Source organism: Dipteris shenzhenensis, chromosome 30, assembly GCF_047967505.1.
Source record: "Dipteris shenzhenensis isolate YYH24624 ecotype China chromosome 30, Dip_SZ_1.0, whole genome shotgun sequence".
Classification (NCBI taxonomy): Eukaryota; Viridiplantae; Streptophyta; class Polypodiopsida; order Gleicheniales; family Dipteridaceae; genus Dipteris; species Dipteris shenzhenensis.
The window spans coordinates 46,626,840-46,646,811 of record NC_141625.1 but is presented as its reverse complement, the minus strand read 5'-3'; the positions used below and the strand labels follow the sequence as shown (position 1 = coordinate 46,646,811).

The 19,972-nt window shown below is 47.6% G+C and overlaps 1 protein-coding gene across 2 annotated transcripts in view; it reads right to left on the bottom strand.

The window, feature by feature from the left end:
* LOC147882224 (lysine-ketoglutarate reductase/saccharopine dehydrogenase bifunctional enzyme) overlaps positions 1–19,972 on the bottom strand; it is a 257,686-nt gene that overhangs the window by 17,365 nt on the left and 220,349 nt on the right. For both annotated transcript variants that reach the window (XM_087401328.1, XM_087401327.1), the window contains one exon: positions 6,515–6,673. In XM_087401328.1, coding sequence (XP_087257454.1) covers positions 6,515–6,673 — 159 coding nt within the window. The remainder of the gene's footprint in view (positions 1–6,514; positions 6,674–19,972) is intronic.

The window sequence follows — 19,972 nt, the reverse complement described above, 5'->3', positions numbered from 1 at the left end:
ATCTTTTCCCAAGCGTCCCTCAAGCAGTCCTTTTATGATTGTCTGCATGCGGGCCAGTTGGATTACTCTCAGTACCTAGCATATATGCAAGTTTTCTACAGATGCAATTGCTCTCCTTCTTGGAGACAACTTCTGTTAATATAATTCTTTGGATTTCACCAAAAAAATAAAATGTGTGTGTGTGTGTGTGTTTATTTTTCACTTGGGTTCACTACTAGGCAGTTTGGACTCTATGGAAAGACAGAAATCATAGTCTTTGGTGATTTTACCTCCTTGCAGCAATCTTTCTATGATTATCTACAAACTCAATACATAGACTCTAATGTATACTTGTCATATATTGAGATCTTCTCTTGATGTATTTTGGCACATCCCATTTTGGAATAGTGACTCTGTAATATAAAGCAACAAAAATTTCCACACAAAAAAAAGATGTGTGTGTGTGTGTGTGATATTTCAGCTTGCCAGTTTTTTTCCTAGATAGCTATCTTGTAATATAAAGCATTCAGAGTTTTCACTATAGAAAAATGTGTGTGTGTGTGTGGGGGGGGGGGGTGCCTGCAAGGTTCCACTACGCCAACAGGTCTTTCTATGGCATGTTCTATTGGGGGTTGTTCCGTCTGGACAGCTTTTATCATGCAGACATTGCTCCAACTATTTGTCATCGGTGTTTAGCTCCAAGGGAATCAATATCTCATATCTTTTGGCATTGTCCCGAGACACAAAGCTTCTTGGGCACAGATTGAGAATGTGATTTTCTCAGGCTTCTTTTGGCAAGCTTTTCTGGTTGTTTGGGATCTATCCTACACGGTCGGCTTTGAGTTTTTCTTTACTTGGGTTCGCTACTGGGCACTCCAGACTCTCTGGAAAGCTAGAAACCATAGAGTCTTTGGAGATCTAGTTTTTTCTACTTTTGTTTTCTTCCGTCGTTCTTTGCAGCAATCTCTTTTCAATTGTCTCCAAACTCACTGCATAGATCAAGATGTATATTTGTCCTACATGGACGTTTTCACTTGATGTAATATTTCAGCTTACCGGTTTTTCTCTGGATAGCTATCTTGTAATATAAAGCACTCAAAGTTTTCACTTAAATTTAAAAATAGTGTGTGCCAGAGAGAAGGAGCTTTGGTGTTTTGGTTTCTTGTCACCCGTATAGCCTCTATCTAGTCTCCGTACAATCACATACGGCTCCCCGTACAGCCTCCTTCAAGTTTTTATTTCAGCCACCGTCCACCGTACAATATTGCACAGGTTCGTACAGCCCAGTACGGTTCTCGAAGGGACATGGCATGGAGCAAACGAGAATGGGAATGCAAATGAAAGGAAACTGAAATAACAAGTGCAAGGCAACCAAAATACTCACAATGATATAAAAGCTTGATGTTGACAATGATGAAAAGACTAGACAAGTACAACACTATATAGTGTGACACTAGACTCTAGAAAACACACAATGTATATGGGATAAGTCCCATAGTGGCATGTGGCACTCTAGGATATAAAGGAGAATGGTGTCTACTAAAATACACTAGAAACACCATCTAGAGACCTAGTACACTCCAAATAACACTTTGACTTCATATTCTAGCATCCCCCCATGAAGGAAAGGTGAGGGACTACTGGAATGAAGCCAAGAACAGCATGACAATGATGGACTGCTAATCTGTGCACCCCATATAGCTCATAGGCTCATATCATAGCATGGGTACATGACCCGCTCAAAGGTCTAGAGAATACACCAACTCGGCCACACCTGATAAAGATACCCATCAAAGCCAATAGAATGGCTCCCGTCAGAGGCACATATGAGCTCTGATACCAATGTATTGTGGGAAAGTTCATCCCAATCTCATCCCAACGGGCGATAAATAAGGATGGTGAAAGCCCATCCGAACTCAAGCGCTTGCCCTTAATGGAGAGCAAGAAGTGCAGTCAGAGTTGCATATTGGTAAAAGGTGCATCTAACGAGACCCTCATATTTGGTTTCACCAATAATGGAATACGTTGCCAAATGTGAAACTTGGAATCATCTCTGGCTGGTGTATCGGGATCTGCTACAAGAAAGGAGGCATAAGAATCAGTAGCTATACACAAGACAACATCTGGATCTGTCTGCAGTACCCCGCCTAAGTCAATAAGTTGTGTGACACTCTCTCTACTATGTCTTCAGCCATGAGTAGATAAGAAATGCTTATTGACTCTACCTCCCATATGAGTCCAAAAAGACTCTTGTGCATGAAAGGCATACTCTGCTCTCTCTGATCTAACAATTTCTGTTGATGAGCCCTTGCTGCAGCACGGCGCTCCTGGATCTAAGCATCTGTAGGCCGTTTTTGCTCTTTTCTCTGTAGAAGTGCCAACTGCTGGCAACGGCCGAACTCTTGTCTAAGAATCTCATGCCTTCTAGTACTCATGGCCGAATGATAGACGTCACTAATATCAGAAAGGGATGCTGCCACATGTGAAGGGAACGACGCTCCGCCTTGCATATGAGAAACTCAAATCTATAACTTTGCATAGAAGGCATCCAAAGTCCTGATACTCGCAAAGCGATCTCTCCTATGAGGCTCATAAATAATTAACACCACATGAAAGTGGTTTGAGGTAGAAACCCCGGGAGAAATACATACCAACAAATGACTCTATCCAAAGCCCAATCGTCAACATAAAATCTGTCGAGAACTCGAGAGACTACGATGGAGTGTGAAAAGCATCATGCAACCAAAAATCTCTACCACTGAACTTAAACAAGACGGCATCCTTAGCTGCTCCCTCTAAAGAATAAATGCTTCCTTCTCTATCTCCTTCTTGCCTAAAGACAACTACACCATGTTGAAGTCACCTCCAATAACCAATAAATCTACAATGGGAGCCCAAGACAGAAGTTCTTTCTAGAGAAGGACATGATCCTCTCAAATTTTAGGGGCATAGGGTTGAGAAAACCAACCTTACCTTCCCCAATCAAAAGAATGAGCCACAAAGCTTCAGAGGGAATGATGATACCATGTCCAACCACTAGGAAGAGAATAGAGCTGAAACTGAAATGCAATACCTACACCTACTGCCCAAATTAGGTGACCAAAACGTGTGACTTGAAAGCAATTTACTTGAATTTGCACAATCTCTGGCATCTAGCTAGTGTTCCTGAATAAAAAAGATGTCGACGGAACCGCGTGTAACACCTGAATGATGGAGTTGTGAGCGAATAAGATGCCTACGGCGATGATGTGGGCCCTGTATGTTCCAACTAACAACCCTTGTTGATGGGAGAAAGTAGCATGGAGCACCTTACTCGACTTAATGGTGGAAACAAACCCTTCCATAGGGGAGACCTCTTGCTTGAAGAGCGAGGGAGAAAACCAAGTGGAGGAAAAACCATAGGGGAAAGAGCTCGTCCACCTGAGAAGGAAGACACCTTGTCCGAAGGAATTCCAATAATTACCTCACCAAAGGTGGAGGGCACAAATCCCTCCTTGGGAAAGTTTGCTAGATCCACCTAGGCTGAAAAAAAGTTTCTAAAAATCAACTGCAATCAAAACTAGAGAGACGGTATGCTTAACCCCCTTCCCTCGGTCCATGAGGGGAGGTGCAGCAAAGACTGGGGTTGCTCGGAAGAACCATGACCACAAAGATCTACCAAGGCTTCAAGACTGGTCCTATCCAAGACATAATCATCAACAAGGTGAGGAGCTGCAACAAATGGTCAAGGTGAGAAGCTAAAATTTCGGAGAAACCATCGAGGTAACGTCTTGAGCTGAGTAAGGGATAGCCTCAGGTACAACTCTGATCGCAGCCTGAGGAGGATCATGAGAATTACTAGCCGCGCAGCCAGAACAGGAATGCCCGAAGCCCCCGCCTAGGGTTGGGGTCTGGGATGAGTGAGGGCTCCTCCTAATTTGTAGATTGTGGAAGGACATGGAGGACTCCAATGGGAGATGATGGGAACAACGGGTTTCGATCCTGCAGCATGTGTTGGATGTGAAGGTGTTGTTGGAAAGGAACACTCTATCGAGGTCGAGAAAGAACTGCACCAGAAGGCTTTTTGGGCCTCTTTTTTTTCCTTTGGCAATCCCACGCAAAATGCCCAAAGGTCCTATAGATCTTGCATTCGCCCTGTCTGCCAGCAATCTCAACTCTTTGCTGAAAGAAAGAACCATCAAGGAATCGGAGCAAGATATGGCCATTGGATTAGTTAAGGTCATCAACAACAATTGTAACTCTAGGAATCCCATCTGATTTGAACACCTATGTTGTTGAAGAGGGTAAAGGGAGGGGTAGAGATCTTTAAGTCAACTCCGAAGGTAGCTCCAATCGAGGCAAGGAGCTGATGATAAACTTGAGGAAGACCGGGAACCTAATGAAAAGTGAAAAGACTTGGCTATCCTCTTCTACTAGATCGAAGCCTAGCATGAAAGGAGATCCTCTTTGAGCCAAGAATGGGGCTGGCTTTGAGCACAATGCTCGCAGCCTCTACAGAATCAAAGACACCTGGAAGAAACCGCATCCCAACAAAGAATGTCTTTAAGGCGTGGGATGAGGTTCGAGGGTAAAGCCGCAAGCATCCATTCTCTTGCTTGAGGTTTGGAAGGGTGGCATCCATAGATGCGAGCAAAGAGGGTGGTGGAATACTCCAATTCCACATCCTTTTGAAGCTGCAACAACTTGTCTTTTGAAAAGTGCATGTTCTTGTAGCCAATGGAAGTAGATGGGATTTGACTGAATGTGCCATTTCGTCAATCGAGGGTGGGAGGCCGACTCAAACAGAAAATAAATGGCGGCGTCCCTCTCACAGGAAAGAGGGGAAGCTGAAGGGAGGGGCAAAAGATAAGAGAAAGGAAAGAGGAAGGGGATAGAGACTAAAAAGGGAGAGAAAGGAAGCAGTGGAGGAATGAGAGAGAAGGAAGAGGGCAGGGGAGGGTGGGAGAGGGCGCAGGGAGGGCTGAGAAGAGGTGGTGCGGGAAGGCTGAGAAGAGGCGGAGGGGCAGAAAGGGCAGGCGATGAGGGCTGAGAGGGGAGGCAGGGGGCAAGGAGGGGAGGCGGGGTGGCTGAGAGGGGGGGTGGGGGGCAGGGAGGGGAGGGGAGGTGAGGAGGTAGGGAGATGGGGTGGAAAGGTCGAGAGGACGCAGGGGGCAGGGAGGGGAGTCGGGGGGGCAGGAAAAGGGGGCAGACTGAGAGGGGGGGCTAAAAAGGGAGGGAGCAGCCTGAGGGAAGCTAGGGGGACGAGGGGGAGACAAGGAGGAGCTACAGCTTCTCACTTCTCTAGTTTTGACACTTTAGTATTTCACGTTTGAGTAAAGCACTGTTTTGAAGATGGTTATGGGTGCATAGCTAAAGAAATACTTTTTAATTGCATATGCTGAGGTCGCGGTTGACTACTGCTGTTATCAACCTTCTTATTTCTAATGTTGCCAGAATCTTGTGGAAGCATCATCTGTTCTATGCAGCCACATGTGCAGTTGGAACTCAGAATGTATCAGGGAATCATATGCAGACGCATATGCAGTTGGAACTCAGAATGTATCAGGGAGTTCATAGAATTGTTAATCTAGGGGGACTGTTAGGTTGATGATTATGCGAGAGTGGATGGAGTTAGTCATAAAAGACAGTCCAAGCGTTAAGCCTATTACTAGCCATATTACTAGCCATGCATCGGCTAGTAATATGGCGAGGATCTCTGAGAGGCTGCTTATACACCTGTCAAGATGTACTGCTTCTCAGGATAAGGCAGTGAAGCTGTGGCGGTTAAGAGGTCATTAATAGGAGTGGAATTGTGAGTGTCTTCTTCTCCTCCCCTTGCAACTAGGCCGGTTAGCCTGAGCATGATGTAGTTGAGTGAATTTAGAGCTGCATGTTTCTGTTATCCCTACTTGTGACTCTAATAACTTTGATTGTTCTCTGTCTCATCAATGGGCAATTTTCCAGATTTGTATTGCTTCAAATCACTTTCACTCCCCACCCTCATTGTAACTCCCTCCTCTTCTGTGTGCACGTGTCAATGCGAAGATTTTGTCTGTAAAACTAATATCAATTTGGATTGAATTGTACCCTTACCACCGTTCCACTCTATAAATATAACCTACTTCTTTGCCTTATCTAATATTTCTTGCTCACCTGAAAAGCAAAATGGCATGCCATTTGTGTATGTGTCTCTTCCATGTTGGCCAATAAAAGTTCTCCTATATATCCAGCATCCCACTTCTCTCCTATTTATGCGGCTTGTTAAGAATTATGCTTGTTCACTTCGTATCTCTTAATCCTGAAGAGTAGTTCTTGGAAGTCAAGTCTCTCGTTGTAAAGCAGACTTATTTCTTGATATCAATATCACGTAATGCTCTTGCAGTTTCTTTAACTCACTAACTTTCTTGATGGTAACCTAAAAGGTACTGAGAGCATATGACTTAAAGCAAACAGGCACATCTATCTACATTGATCAACATGATGGATCACATATTATAAAATAACATGAACTCCTAGAGCATGTGTTATTCAAAACACAATCTTCAGAGTCGCTTACTTGGGCTCCAATCGCTGCTGGTAGGCCCACAGTGCGTGCCATTGCCGTATGTCGTTTTTGAAGCGAGTCCCCAAATTCCATCAACGTTGCAGAGTGCTTCTCAGCAGGACGACCATCTTCGTACACAATCTCAATCTCATGATGCAGTAATACCATATCCTGTACAAGGAATGAACAAAAAAACCTTACTTCAGAACCCACACGTAGTATTTATATCGTATTGATGATGCATCCTCTGTATTTATAATGTGGATTGATACAAAGCTTCTAGGTAGTCTCTGGTATCCTGCTCGTTCATCTCCCTTCCACCATTGGTCAATTTGTTGCTTGCATCCAGTAGGTGAGAAGTTAGAGCTTCTGGAGCCCACATCACCATGTTCTGTAAAAATTCTCTTTAACGAGGCCAAATGATGATGTGACAAAGAAACTAAAATGCTATAGTTACAGGAACCAGTGTAACCTCATTCTTACAAACATTTGTCCTAGTTGTCCCAACATAATGAATAAAATTTTATAGGGAGGCCAAATAGGCCAGGAGGCTTTACATTCAACAAATTTTTCATATGTTCATATGGCTCCTTCCTCTGTCAGGGGAGTCTAGGGATCTTCTTGTCTCAACATTGACCATGTTAGGGACAGCCTTAGAACACCTCCTTTCTAACTTATGCAGCTTCTGCAGACCTGGGCCCTGGGGTGTCCATGAACTGGTGGCTTTCATCAACAGGCTGCCTTAATATCACGGCCTGCTCTTTGAAATTGGGATTTATGAAAAGCCTGACTGTCAATCCGTACAAGTTTCCCATTGAGCATCGTTTTTTCTCACCTCTAAGGTCCTCCTCCACACAACTCTGCATGGTCAGACCATGGAGTAGTATGGTTGATTCGTACTTGAGATGGATAATCTATCCCCAAAGAACCAAGCTAGACCTTGTGCACATGCTTCTTGGTTGACTTTTGATACCCTACTTGAAGTGCTAAGGTGTTCTTTGGGATCTTCTTGTTGGCATAGTTTCACCATGTTGACTGCTAAGGAGCCCAGGGCTCCCATCCAATCCAAAATGACAGCTTTCTCCTCCGATCCAACAAGTAGGTTAATCTTTCGAAACCTTCCAGTGTTGTCTCCCCGCGGTTATCTTGGTCACCACCCATGGGCCAGTCCCCACAAGCCCAATGCTCCTCTTTGTCTCCTGCTTGTTCTTCAAATTCCTCTTCTCCCAGTTCTATTGGGATATGCCGTGCCTTTCCTATGACCATATCTATTTTGAGGGATGTGGATCCCAAGGGCAACCGAGCTTCAACATTTGACCAATCTTGAATGGCCTTTGCGGACCGCAACCATGGTCTACCAAGAAGTAGGGGATAAGTTTGTTCATTTTCGATCATATCAAGGACAACAAAATTGGAGAGCAAAGCTACGCCGCCAATCTTCATGTGAACACCTTTGACTGCGCCCATTGGTTTCACTCTGCGTTGAGCAGCCATGCGCACTTGAAAGTGAACATCACACTTGTCAACATCAAATCCAATTTCTAGAGTGTACCTTTCGGCATGATGTTCACGGTTGCTCCACCATCTAGGAAGACGTCCTTCAGCTCCACTCCATGAATATCCACCGTGAGCTTGAGACTTTGTTCACAAGTGAGGGCAGCATAGAAGGAGCTATGATCTGGTGAAGACGCATGCTGAGCCCATAGTGTCTCTGTTGTTGGCTCACTCGGAGTGGATCCCTTATGTCGACCTCCTGGTAGACGGTTGAGAAATGTAATGGTTTGATGCTTGATTTTGGGGGACAACAAACAAAGTTGTCGTAGAGTGATGTTGGGTTTGAAACCCATAAGATCTTCAAACAAGGAGTAGTGCTAGACACTAGTAGTAGCCTTGTGTGACCTCATTCTCCTCACTTTTGGCTGAGGGTCGAAGCTTACGCGAAGATGACGATATACTTTTGAACTGTGAGTCTTTGTCTCCTGTGGTGTCTCTTCCATCACCCCTTTTTCCTTTTCCTGGGCACGACTAGGTCTTTACCCCATCTCCTTTTCTTTGTTGAGTGCGCTTGGGGAAAAAGTGGAACGACCTACTTGTGTCTTATTCTCCCTGTGTTGTCTGAGGGTTGTCACTTTTGTTGCAAACCTCACAATTTTGGACTTGCGGGATGGAAACTGAGGTGTGCTACCTTCATCTTTAGAACTGTATTGAAGATCTCTTGTGACACTCTTAACCACCTCCTGATACCTTAAAGGCATAGAGTGATCACCCAAAGATGAGGCACTTCCGGAGTTAGTGGTAGACCTTGATGGCTGTGTGCCCTTCGAGATTGTTTCTGAATCACTATCAGGAGCAAGAAAGGGTGGTCTATTCCTCGGCATATTGTGTACCTTGGAGGGGAAGAATGACCTTGGCGGGGGAACACTCCGAACTGGTCAGTGATGAGGTCTCCAGAGCTGACTCTGAGTCGTGCTGCCTACATTTGTCGACGGCGTCATAGCTCCCAACACTGCACCGATCGAATGGGGGTTGTTGCCCTCCACTACCACTACTTCATCAACCATATTCACTTGGGATGGGGGTTCCACTCTTCCATTGGGACAATTTCTCGTGTAGTGGGTCGTTTGTGTTGCACTGTGTACAAGAGGGTCCCGCAAATAGATGTGTACAATCATCTTGGTAGTAGCCGTATTCGCCACATCTGTAACACAAGATGGGTCTTCAAAAGTTGGTACCTCTACCTACACCTCCACGTCCACCTCGAAAACCACCCCATTGAGATAAGGGGGTCCATAGCCACCTCCTCACATAGGTGGTTGGTACGGTGCATAGAAGGCTGAGAATAGAAATAAGGGGCACCAACTAGATTGGATGTAGGAGCTTGGAGCAAAGGGGGATTCGGAAGTAATGAAGGCGGAATGATAGGAGAAGAAGGTGGCTTAGATGCTTTTGCAAGAGAAGAAGCAGGAGGTACAAGTTCCGGGCTAGAAGTTATGGGTGCCACTTTGTTGACTGCAGCAACTAGAGGTTTCCCCGAAGTATACTCCAAAAGAAGCTTCCTTAATCCTTTGAGGTACCTACACTCAGAGGCATCATATCCATGGATCTCACAAAATGTACAAAATGAGTTACAAGTAGGTACTTTACGCTTAGAGGGACACTCCCAGTGACCATGGTTAGAATTCTTGCATTCTATGCACCAAATACCACTTCGAATATGGGCCTTAAAGGACGACTGGCCATCCCCCTTTATTCTATCCTTCAGACCTTCTTTGATTTCTTCTAACTCCTTCTTGAGTTCTGTATGTGGATGATCCCTCCTCTCTTGGGAGCTTGGTGGTCATAGTTGATGATGAGGCAAAACTTAACTGTCACCGTTCCATCTTGACTACTTCCTTCAGGAAGTCTTGGAGTGAGGCATGTTCAGGGAGTTTGTCAACCAGTCTTATAGCAATGGTAGGGGGTAATGCTTTCAAAAACCACCCCTTCATGATAGCATCATTAGGTGGCATAGACATCTTCGCTGCCAAGACCCTCATCCTTGTGTACATCTCAGAGATTCTTTCCCTAGGCTTCATGGTGTCAGCGAGAAATTGGCTATACCATACATCAATTGCATCCTCCAATGACGAGGGAAAGATGTGTAGAAAGGCATGCTCATTCTCCACACCTTTGGCTTTGCATGCGGTGAGAAATTTCCTCACATGAGCTTCTGCATCCTCATGTAGGTGACATTTGAACTTCTGAGTCTTCACATGGACTTTGTTGAGTAACTCCAGAAGTCTGGCTTTTTCTCCAAGACTGAGAACCACCGTACCCACCCTAGAAGCTGAAGTGGGTGGAAGAGCTAAAGGGTCTCCGGACAGAGCAGTACTCAATGTGGGTACCATGGTGACATTCTGTGGAGTAGCTGATGATACAACACCGCGTGCAGGACCACACTGGTGAAGTTACTACTGATGTAGCCATAGTGGAGATAGATGGTACTGCATATGCTGCAGGCACTACCGTTGCGAGAGTAGATGGTGAAGACATAGGAAACGTGGGGGTCAATGAGGATGCAAAAGCAGTTGGGCAGGATAAGGAAGGGGTTGAAGCCATGTAGGATGGATAAGAAGCAGTAGGAAAGGGTAGAGATAATGGCAACGGTAGCGTAGAGGATAGGGATATGAGCGGAGCAAAAGGTGAACCCACGGGTGTCACGGATGTAGAAACTAGACTCGAAGGTTCGAGGTTATTCATAGCGGACGAAATAGTAGCTTGACCACTGGATGTCAAGTCCAACGCTAAAGTGGGTACTACTCCCGTTGAAGTGGTTGAAGTGGCTGCTGATGAAGACATCGTTGCAATAGGAGACAAGGGGCTATCTTAACCTTGATGCGCTTCTGAGGAGCTCTCGTCCTTAGTACTTTCCTCTTTCACCCATTCCCCGCTTTGTACTTCCACCAATCTTGTTGGTCCAAATCGATGAGAGTTTCGATGAAGTTACTTGCTATGGCTACGGCTCCAATAGGTTCACTTTGTGCTCATGTAACGCTTTTTGTATCAAGTTTGGTCAGCCGGTAGTCTCCTCTCCACTCTCCTTAAGTACCTCCTAGTTCTGTCACTAGCTCCTTCAAGGGTATCAGAACTACTCGGCATAAGAACTCTCTCCTCTAGGACCCTAGAGCTCCACTTCCCTCTTGCTACTCAACGCTAGCAGTGTCCCACTGTGATCGCCATAAACTATCTGAGGAGGGAGGGGTTCCTATCCCTTGCGGAGGTTTTACCAGAGGCCAATGGCCAATGGTGTGAGAAGCATGAGTGTTGTAAGCTCTACTGCAGTAGATCGCGCGAAGTGCACTGTGCAGTGGTATGCGGGTGTTGTAGGTTTTACTGCAGCAGTGAATCACGCCGTATGAGTGCACTATGCATTTCCTAGACTTAGGATCTAGCTTCTTTCGAAGCTCTTTCGGCACATGTGCATATACTAGTGAACAATCCCCATATAGAAAAGAAATAGAAAGAATGAGAAAGTGACCGAGTTGTTAGACCACCTCCATGGCTTTTTAGCCACATTGTTGAGGCTAGGGATAGAGTACTTTCTCTCCCACCTGTTGTATGATTCGTTTTGAATGGAATATATCACTTTTTCTTCCAAAAAAAAAAAAAGTGACCGAGTTGGCCGAAGTACATATCATTTGAACAAAACCAACAAGTCACAAGTCACAAGAACATATCCAGGTTCACCCTTCCTAGGCTATGGCCAGTATTTGGACCGACATAGTACACACTTTGATGGCCATATGGATGAGCATGCAGGGATCCTCTAGAGCAGCCACTGCCAAGAGTTACTTTTTTCAAAGTTTGGAGAGGATCTCCTTTCTTCTCTGAGTCTCCCTCAGGTTGAGATGGCATTTTCAGCCTCCGCCTTGGTTTTTTATTAGCTCATTTTGAGCTGTTTTTTTCCTCATTCATTGCATGATGTACTCCCGCATTGTCTATCCCCATAGTGTACAGAGAGGTACAACACGCGAGCTCATAGCTCAAGCCCCTATCTTCTCCACACTCTGCCCTCGGCAAGCTCGTAGCTCCAACCTCTATCCCTCCTCACACTCTCCTCTCTCACTCTCTCCAATGCAGAAAGCCGAATGTTGAATGATGAATGCCCGATGCTCAATGCTCAATGCTCAATACTCCCCCTTCTCCTTCATCCTCATCCCCCTGCCTTGGAGGGTCCCTCCTTTGCTAAGAATCTCCCTCCTTTCTTTGGATTGGTGATCCCCTCCTTTCTTTGGATTGGTGATCCTCCTATCTCGTTAGCTGTTACTCCATTTGCATGTGAGCTGGATCACCGCACCACTGAACCACTGTACACGTCTTCACCATGTGCAACTGTAAATACTCCTGACCTAGGTGGGAGAGGGGACCTGCTTCTTCTTTGGGGTCTTGGAAAGCTTTCCGTAGGCTTCCAGAGGAAACCAAATCAAGGTTGACAGGACATCTCAGAGGGAGTGCAGGGAGGATCTTGCAGATTGAGGCAGCCCTTCCAGAGGTTTGGATAGACACAAATGATATGCCACTCACTTCCTCCACTTGGGCAGGTACTTTCTCGAAAGGCGGGGTTCCGCTTCAGGTCTTGGCTTTCCGAGATGCACAAGAGGTTGCTTTGGTTTTTAGTGTCCAGGATGGTGGCAGATTGCTCAGGTCCACAGAGGACATCTTGCTTGAGTCTGCTTTTCAGCCTATTAGGATTGTAGGTCTTTTGATGCAGGGATCAGATTCAGAGTGGTTCTTAGACCCTGACCCCCGGCTACTCTCCACCGGGTCTTGGAGGCTCTGGCTCTATGGGGGAGTTCCCATCAGGTATTTACAGTGGGACCCCGGAGAGTGGGAGTGGATTGACGCAGGGCATCGAGAGAAGAGCATCCCCTTCTTTCGTTACACGGTCAGTAATGCCAGGAGATTTCAGCTCAGTAGTAGAGGTTGAAGACCCTCCAAAGTTCCTCATTGGGAGACTTTTGGTATTACTGCGGATCAGCAGAGGTGCTTCTGGAGGAGGCTCTGGAAATCCCACAGGAATAGAAAGATCACTATCTTCTTTTGGCTTTCTATCCATGGAGGGATTGCAGTGAACCTTTGGAGGTCCAGATTCGGAGCCGACCCTACATGCCCTCGATGCCTTTCTGCTTCGGAGTCTATTCAGCATTGCTTATGGGATTGCAGACAGGCGAGATTGATTTGGATGGGGATAGCCAGGATTTTCAGTCACTTTGCCCATTCCCCACTTTTTATGACTTGGGGCTCAGTGGCTTGGCTTTCTCTTACAGGACCTCAGGTTTTCTATGAGGGAGTTGACTCCTCTCGGGCCATTTCGGTTCGACGTCATCGGATTGAGTCCTGTTCGTTGGATGTGGTACCACACCGTCCTTTTACAGCTGTACATGCCTCTGTGGATACTTCTTGGGAGATTCTAGCGAGCATAGCAGCCTGGCATATCTGGAGAGCCAGATGCACAGAGGCTATGGAGGGTACTCAGGTTCATCCCTCGCACACATTGGCTAGTATCTGGACAGACATCGTACACACTCTGATGGCCGTATGGACGGGTATGCAGGGGGACTCCCGTGTAGCCTCAGCTAGGAGGGCTTCTTTCTTCAGGGAATGGAAGGATTTTCCTTTCTTCTCTGAAACTACTACAGGGTCGAGATGGCACTTTCAGCCTTAGCCTTGGTTTTTTTCCACCTCACTCTGAGGGGTTTTTTTAATTTATCCTCATGATTTCATGATGTATTCCGCTTTGAGCTTGCTCTCGCGGGTTTTTGTTCTTACTTAATAGAAGTCTTTTTCATGAAAAAAAAAAAAAAAACTCCTGACTGCTCCATGTGCAGAGTTTACCCTCCTTGCGCGCAACTCTCGATGAGATCACCTTAGGCATGGTACTCCTAGTTGGTTGACATGTGGTTGACATGTGTTGACACATGGTCACCTTGGGTATGGTACTCCTGAATGAACCTGTGGTTGACATGTGTCGACGCATGATTGACATGTAGTCAACGCTTGATGTCATGTGGTTGACATGTGCTGACACATGATGGTACTCCTAGATGAACCTCTGGTTGGCATGTGTCGACGCATGATTGACATGTAGTCAATGCTTGATGTCATGTGGTTGACATCTACTGACACAAGGTCAACATGTGGTCAACGCCTGTCAACATGTGGGAAACGCTTGACGACAACAACTGCTTGGGGTGTCTCTATTGTAACATAGTAAGACAACATGCAAGAATTGGATGACGATAGAGACTCTATTCGGTTCAAGGCTCAGAAACTCGAGATCCTACTCAAGCAACAACTATTCAGCCTCAAGATGCATGACAACCGGACGATGGGAGAGCATCTAAATTGTATGCGCTCAATTGTTCAACAATTGATAGATCTTGGTGTTCGAGTGGAGGATGATGATATGAAGGCCATATTCCTCTCAAGCCTTCCTTGTGCTTATGACGATATCGTCAAAATTTTGAGGGTGAATAATACAACGAAGTTAATCTGGCCAAACTAACCTCCACACTCTTGGATGAAGAACAACGAATGGTGTCAACTATTGGTGAAGAGCATGTATACACAAGTCAATCTTCTACAACAAAGGGTAAGAAAGGCAATCAAAACTGCATCTACTGTGGTAAGCAAGGACATAAGGAAGAACACTGCTTCAAGAAGCGTGATGAAATGACTCAGAGGAACAAAGATAATGCACACACAATCAAGGAGATTGCTGGGCTCTGCATGGCAGACACTAGCAACGATGAAGGAAGGGCTTTCTAAACAATCTTTGTTACGTGATCGACAGCATAGTTTAGATTTCTTTTTGTTTAATAAAATCTCTGAAAGCATATAAACCCCCAGGTTGCCAGTCAAGTTCTTTCTCTTGTTGAGAGAAACGAACCTGATTTCTTCCTCTTGCTGTGTGGACGAAATGCTCTGAGAATTCTATTGTTTCGACTTGCTATGTCAGAAATCAATGACCTGAAGGTTCATGCACATCCCTCTCTTTCGTTTGAGGGGGGTGTTGGGAGATGGAACCTCTAGTTTGGGCTGAGTGCATGGTTGAGGCAAGGAGGGTTGTTAGACCAACTCCACGTGGAGCATGCATGGCGGGCTGCATGGAGCATTTAGAGGGCGTGGTCTTCTGTTGTGATCACAGATTCATTTGGCGCAATCATCTCAGATGTAGCTGCTCACATTTCACCGTAGAGGCCGATCATGATGACAAGCGTGGCGTCTTCACCGGACCATTTTCTTATATTCCATGGCTCGGTGCCTTAGTTATTGTATGGTTGTACTTGAGTGTGTGTGTGTTGTAGTGGATCTCCAACAAGCTCAGTAGAGCTGAGGAGATAGTGATGGAATAAATGTCAATCATGCTTCTTCTACTTCGTGTTTCATTCCATGTGATAATGAATTCATTTTTCTTGTAGTTTGCTTACATGCAGTAGAGTAATTAGTCAATAGGGCTATCAACGAACATACAACAGAGCAGAAACGAAGAGGACCCCTCCCCAACAGGAAAACTGTCCTCGGCCCTAGGGTAAGGCTACCTACAAAGCATGACTGCATGATAAAGGGGACTCAAAGGCTCAAATGAAGATCCTCTTTCCCCAAACCAAAGGTCCCCTTTAAATACAAGTATGGCCACATCCCCAAGGCCTCTCCACAACCCATCGTATTTTGGATACCACCTTCTATGTCACATGGCATTCTCCTCCTCAATCTCGATTTAGGTCTCTCCTACTCCATTTTCCACAAAGTCTACAATAGGGGAAAAGATGAGAGGGGAGAGGGGAGGCTAAGGGGGGTGAGGGGAAGGGAAGGGTTGAGGAGAAAGGCTGAGAAGAAGAGGAGAGAGGAAGGATGAGGGGTGAGGGTAAGGGCTGAGAAGGAAACATGAGCACCTGTGTGGAGCTTGCACCGGGCACTGTAGACCAAGATAGCAATCAAATGAATCACTGAAATGGCAGCATCAACAAGGAAAAATTCAAGCAGCACTGTCATATATCAGTTCATTGTACGGCCTGATTGTACAGAAATCACTTTCCAATGTGCGGTCCTGCCCCCGCGAAATGAGACCAAAATGTACGGCTAGGTTCTGAACTGTTTGTACGGCTGGTTGACCTTGCGTTCAGACTGATGGTAAGCAGTGAGCCCACCCTGAGTGTATAGCCTGTCTAGGTGAAACAAAATCAGAGCGTACGGCCTGGTTGTACGGCTAATGGACGACCTGCTTGTACGGCTGACAGCTTGGTATGGCCCTTGTACGGCAGAGAAGGGCAGCAGCACGAGGTAGGGAGGGAGGGAAGAAGGTAGCAGAAGGAGCTGAAGGGAAGGAGCAGACGGATAGAGGGGGCTTGCACAACGGGGAGCTGCTATGCCTATGGGAGGCTCCAATTTTGACCAAGAGATGATGGTAAACTTGAGGAAGACCAATAAATTTAATGAACAAAGAGGTTTGTCTTTTTTTTTTTTTTTTTTTTCACAAAAAGTAGTGCTAGTTATATTGCTTGAAAACGAGAGTACAAGAAGGCCTAAAGGCCAGCGGGCTGTAATCACAAAACGGATACAGCCCGGGGTAACAAAAATAATTACAAGCCTCTTAGGGCATAACCATCTGAGTGTGGACAAACAGCCACGGTGGGGGCGAGTAATGCCACTGAAGACTCTGAGCAGAGTGCTGGAAGAAAAGCTCTTGATGGTCCCACTCGCGAAGGAAGCGCCGTCTCTTCTCCTTCCCTGCCCGGGAGTCCCCCTGACTCTGATCCCACTGACCCTTGAGCGTGTGAATGATCATGCTCCAGATGTCCGCTAGGGTCTGGGTAGCAGAAGAAACCTGATCTCCTAGGGTCTGCGCGCATCTGGAAGTCCAGATATGCCAGCCTACAATACTCCCAATGATCTCCCAAACTGGGTGCCGAGTCATCGCTCATGCATCTGTCTCTGTCAGATGCCAGGGGAAGCTTTCCATGTATGCCCAGGTGGCCTGCGTGATGAAGAAAATTGGATCCTGCCGAGAGAACTCGTAAGCCAAGTGATGTCCCACCTCGGTGCTGCACCAGCAAAAGGCTCCCTAAGTGACCGTAGCTCGGGTGCAGCCCTCGCTAAGATCCCCATGACTCCCTTCCACACTGTCTAAGCATGCGAACAGCTCCAAAGGCAGTGCTTCAGGGATTCCTCCTCCTGAAAACACATCTGGCAGTGCCCCTCCTGCCCCATCTGCCTCAGCCAGCTCCCAACTAGTAGCCCCTTATGGACCACCATCCAAAGAAAGTAAGAGATCTTCCTCGGCCGCCAGCTTGCCCATAGAGTCTTCCAGAATGTACGAAGAAAGACCAGAGATATCCCTTGGGCATACTAGCTATGTGCGTGGGTGGGTAGCCTGCGCTGAAGAGCCCCAAGAGCACGCCTACCGGTACACGCGCTATATGAGAAGAAGGGGGTAGGGTTCTCTGAGGCCTCCAGTGGTGGCCAACGACACTCCCCTGGGTCCCACTCCACCTCTGTCAAGGAGCGGCCCTCCGAAATCCAGAGTCTCCAGTCCTGGGCCTGCACAACCAGGGGGTCCATATGCCACGCTTTCCCTTGCAGCCCTATAATGCAAAGGCGCTGCCAGGGAAGCTGGGGGTCGATCACAGCCTCTCTGCTCTGGAGGCGGCTACCATCGGCAACGGAGAAGAAATGAATCGAGGAGTCCGAGAAAAGGCCTGCAACCACCAAAGGAATGCCGCGAGGTGTGAACTGCCCTAGCCACCTCTCATCTCCTGGGAGGAACTGTCTGGTGACCGTGGGAATCCTCCAACCTGCAGGAATGGCAGCATCAATCTCCGCTCGTCGAGCCTGGATCCCTCGTGCCGTACCTACTGTTGCTGCCAGCTCGTCTGGGCCCCAACTGGCTATAGACGTCCCTCCAAACCCGGAGCGAGCGCGCAGGCCCACGCGCCCAGAGCGCCCATGGGATATGGGACCTCTCTCCAAGTCGGCGACTAGTATCATCTATCACCTGGCTGCTCCAAATCAGGGGCTGTCTGTCTATCTCCTCTCGGCAGCTGGGGGGAACATGGGAGAGGCTGTGCCGCAGCTTCCTCCAGACCGAGAAGAGACTGCGGAGGAAGGGGGAGCGGGGCTGAAGTGAAAATCCACCAGATAGAAGGCTGCCAATCACCCCCTCTCTGGGGATACACGCGCTGAGACCATGCTGAAGCAAGAGCTTCCACGTCTGCCCTCTTGGGGTCAGACCGCGGATGACTAACTTGCCAAGTAATGCTTGACTCTGAAGTTCTGGATCTATGATGCCAAGACCGCCCTCTATCTGGGGGAGAATGACCGTCTGCCAGGCAACCCGGGCTCTGGTGGTGCCGGAACCGTCTGAGCCAGACCACAGAAAGTTCCGCACCAGTCTCCTCAGCTGGGCTACGCACGATCTCGAGAAGCACCAGCAGGATGCCACATACCAAGCGGTGGCTAGAAGGACCTGATTGACCACAAGGGCCCTGCCTGCCAGAGATAGCCGAGCCGTGCTCCAAAAGGTTAGCTTCCGTCGTATGGAAGCTAGGACCAGTAGAAACTGCTGAGCCAAACTGCTGAGCCGGCGTGGTATCCAGCCCTACCTAGAATCCCAGGTAGCGTGTCGTCTGTGCTCTAGGGATCCAACGAAACCCCAGGAAAATACCCCACTGTGAGCTGGCTCCTAGATCCGTAAGAAAACCAACTGACTTATGCTAGTTGATTTTCGCCCCAGCGGCTAGGCAGAAAACCTCTAGAGACAGTCTCACTCGCTCCAGTGACTCAATATCATCCTGCACATACAGGGCCGTGTCGTCTGCATACTCGAAGTCCAGAAGTTCTGCATCGTCCCTGATAGGGATATGCATCCCTCGAAGACCAGTGGTACGGGCTCGTAGGAAGTGAGCCATGGCCTCCGCAAAAAAGAAGAAGAGGTAGGGTGCAAGCGGGCAGCCCTGACGTACCGAGCGCTCGAGGGTGAATCTCTCCCCCATCTTGCCACTGATGATAACCCGACTGGAGGCCGATCTGTAGAGGCTAGCAATACCTCCAATCCACTCGTCTTGGAAACGGAACAGAGAAAGTGTGCCCTCCAAGAAGGACGAGTCTACCCTGTCATACGCCTTCTCAAAGTCAAGGAGTATGGCTAGGTGCTGGCCACTATGCTGGGCCCACTCTGTCGCCTCTGAGAACGTGAAGATGTTGTCCAAAATGCTGTGATCCTAGACACAAAACTAGTCTGGGTGCCGTGGATCAAGTCATGTAGCAGGGGGCGGATGCGGCTACTGATCATCTTGGCGAGGATTTTATAGGCAGTCGGAAGGAGGGTGATAGGGCGCCATTGTCTGATCTCCTGACGGTCCCCCCCTTTGGGGATGAGGCAAATCAAGCTTGTCGCAAGGCTCTCTGGCATCTGTCCGCTGGAAAAGATATGCTGGAAGGCTGCGAGCAGGGGCTGGTGGATCTGCTCCCAAAAGGTGGTGAAGAAAGTTCTAGAGAGCCCATCCTCACCTGGGCATTTCTGCCCATCAATATCTCTCACAGCATCCTGCATCTCTGACACGGTGAACGGGGCGAGAAGGGCCTCACTCATGCTAGGCTGCACGAGCGTCGGCGTGTACCTCCACACCTCCTCCCTGCAACGGCGGGCACGAGGGTCTCAGGGCTCCTGCTGGAACAGGGATCTATAGAAATCTGTCACCAAGTCCCTGACCTCGTCTGAATCTGTCCTGACACTACCATCCTGCGCCCTAAGAGAGCGGAGCTGCTCCCCTGCTGACCTCTGGCCATGATTCCTGAAGAACTCTCTGCACATCCTGTCGCCTTTCCTAGCCCAAAAGGACTTGGAAGCGTGGAACGAGAACTCTGAGCGTCTCTGGATGATCTCCTCTAACATGGCTCGGGCTCTAACCTCCTGTCGTCTGAGCTCCTCGG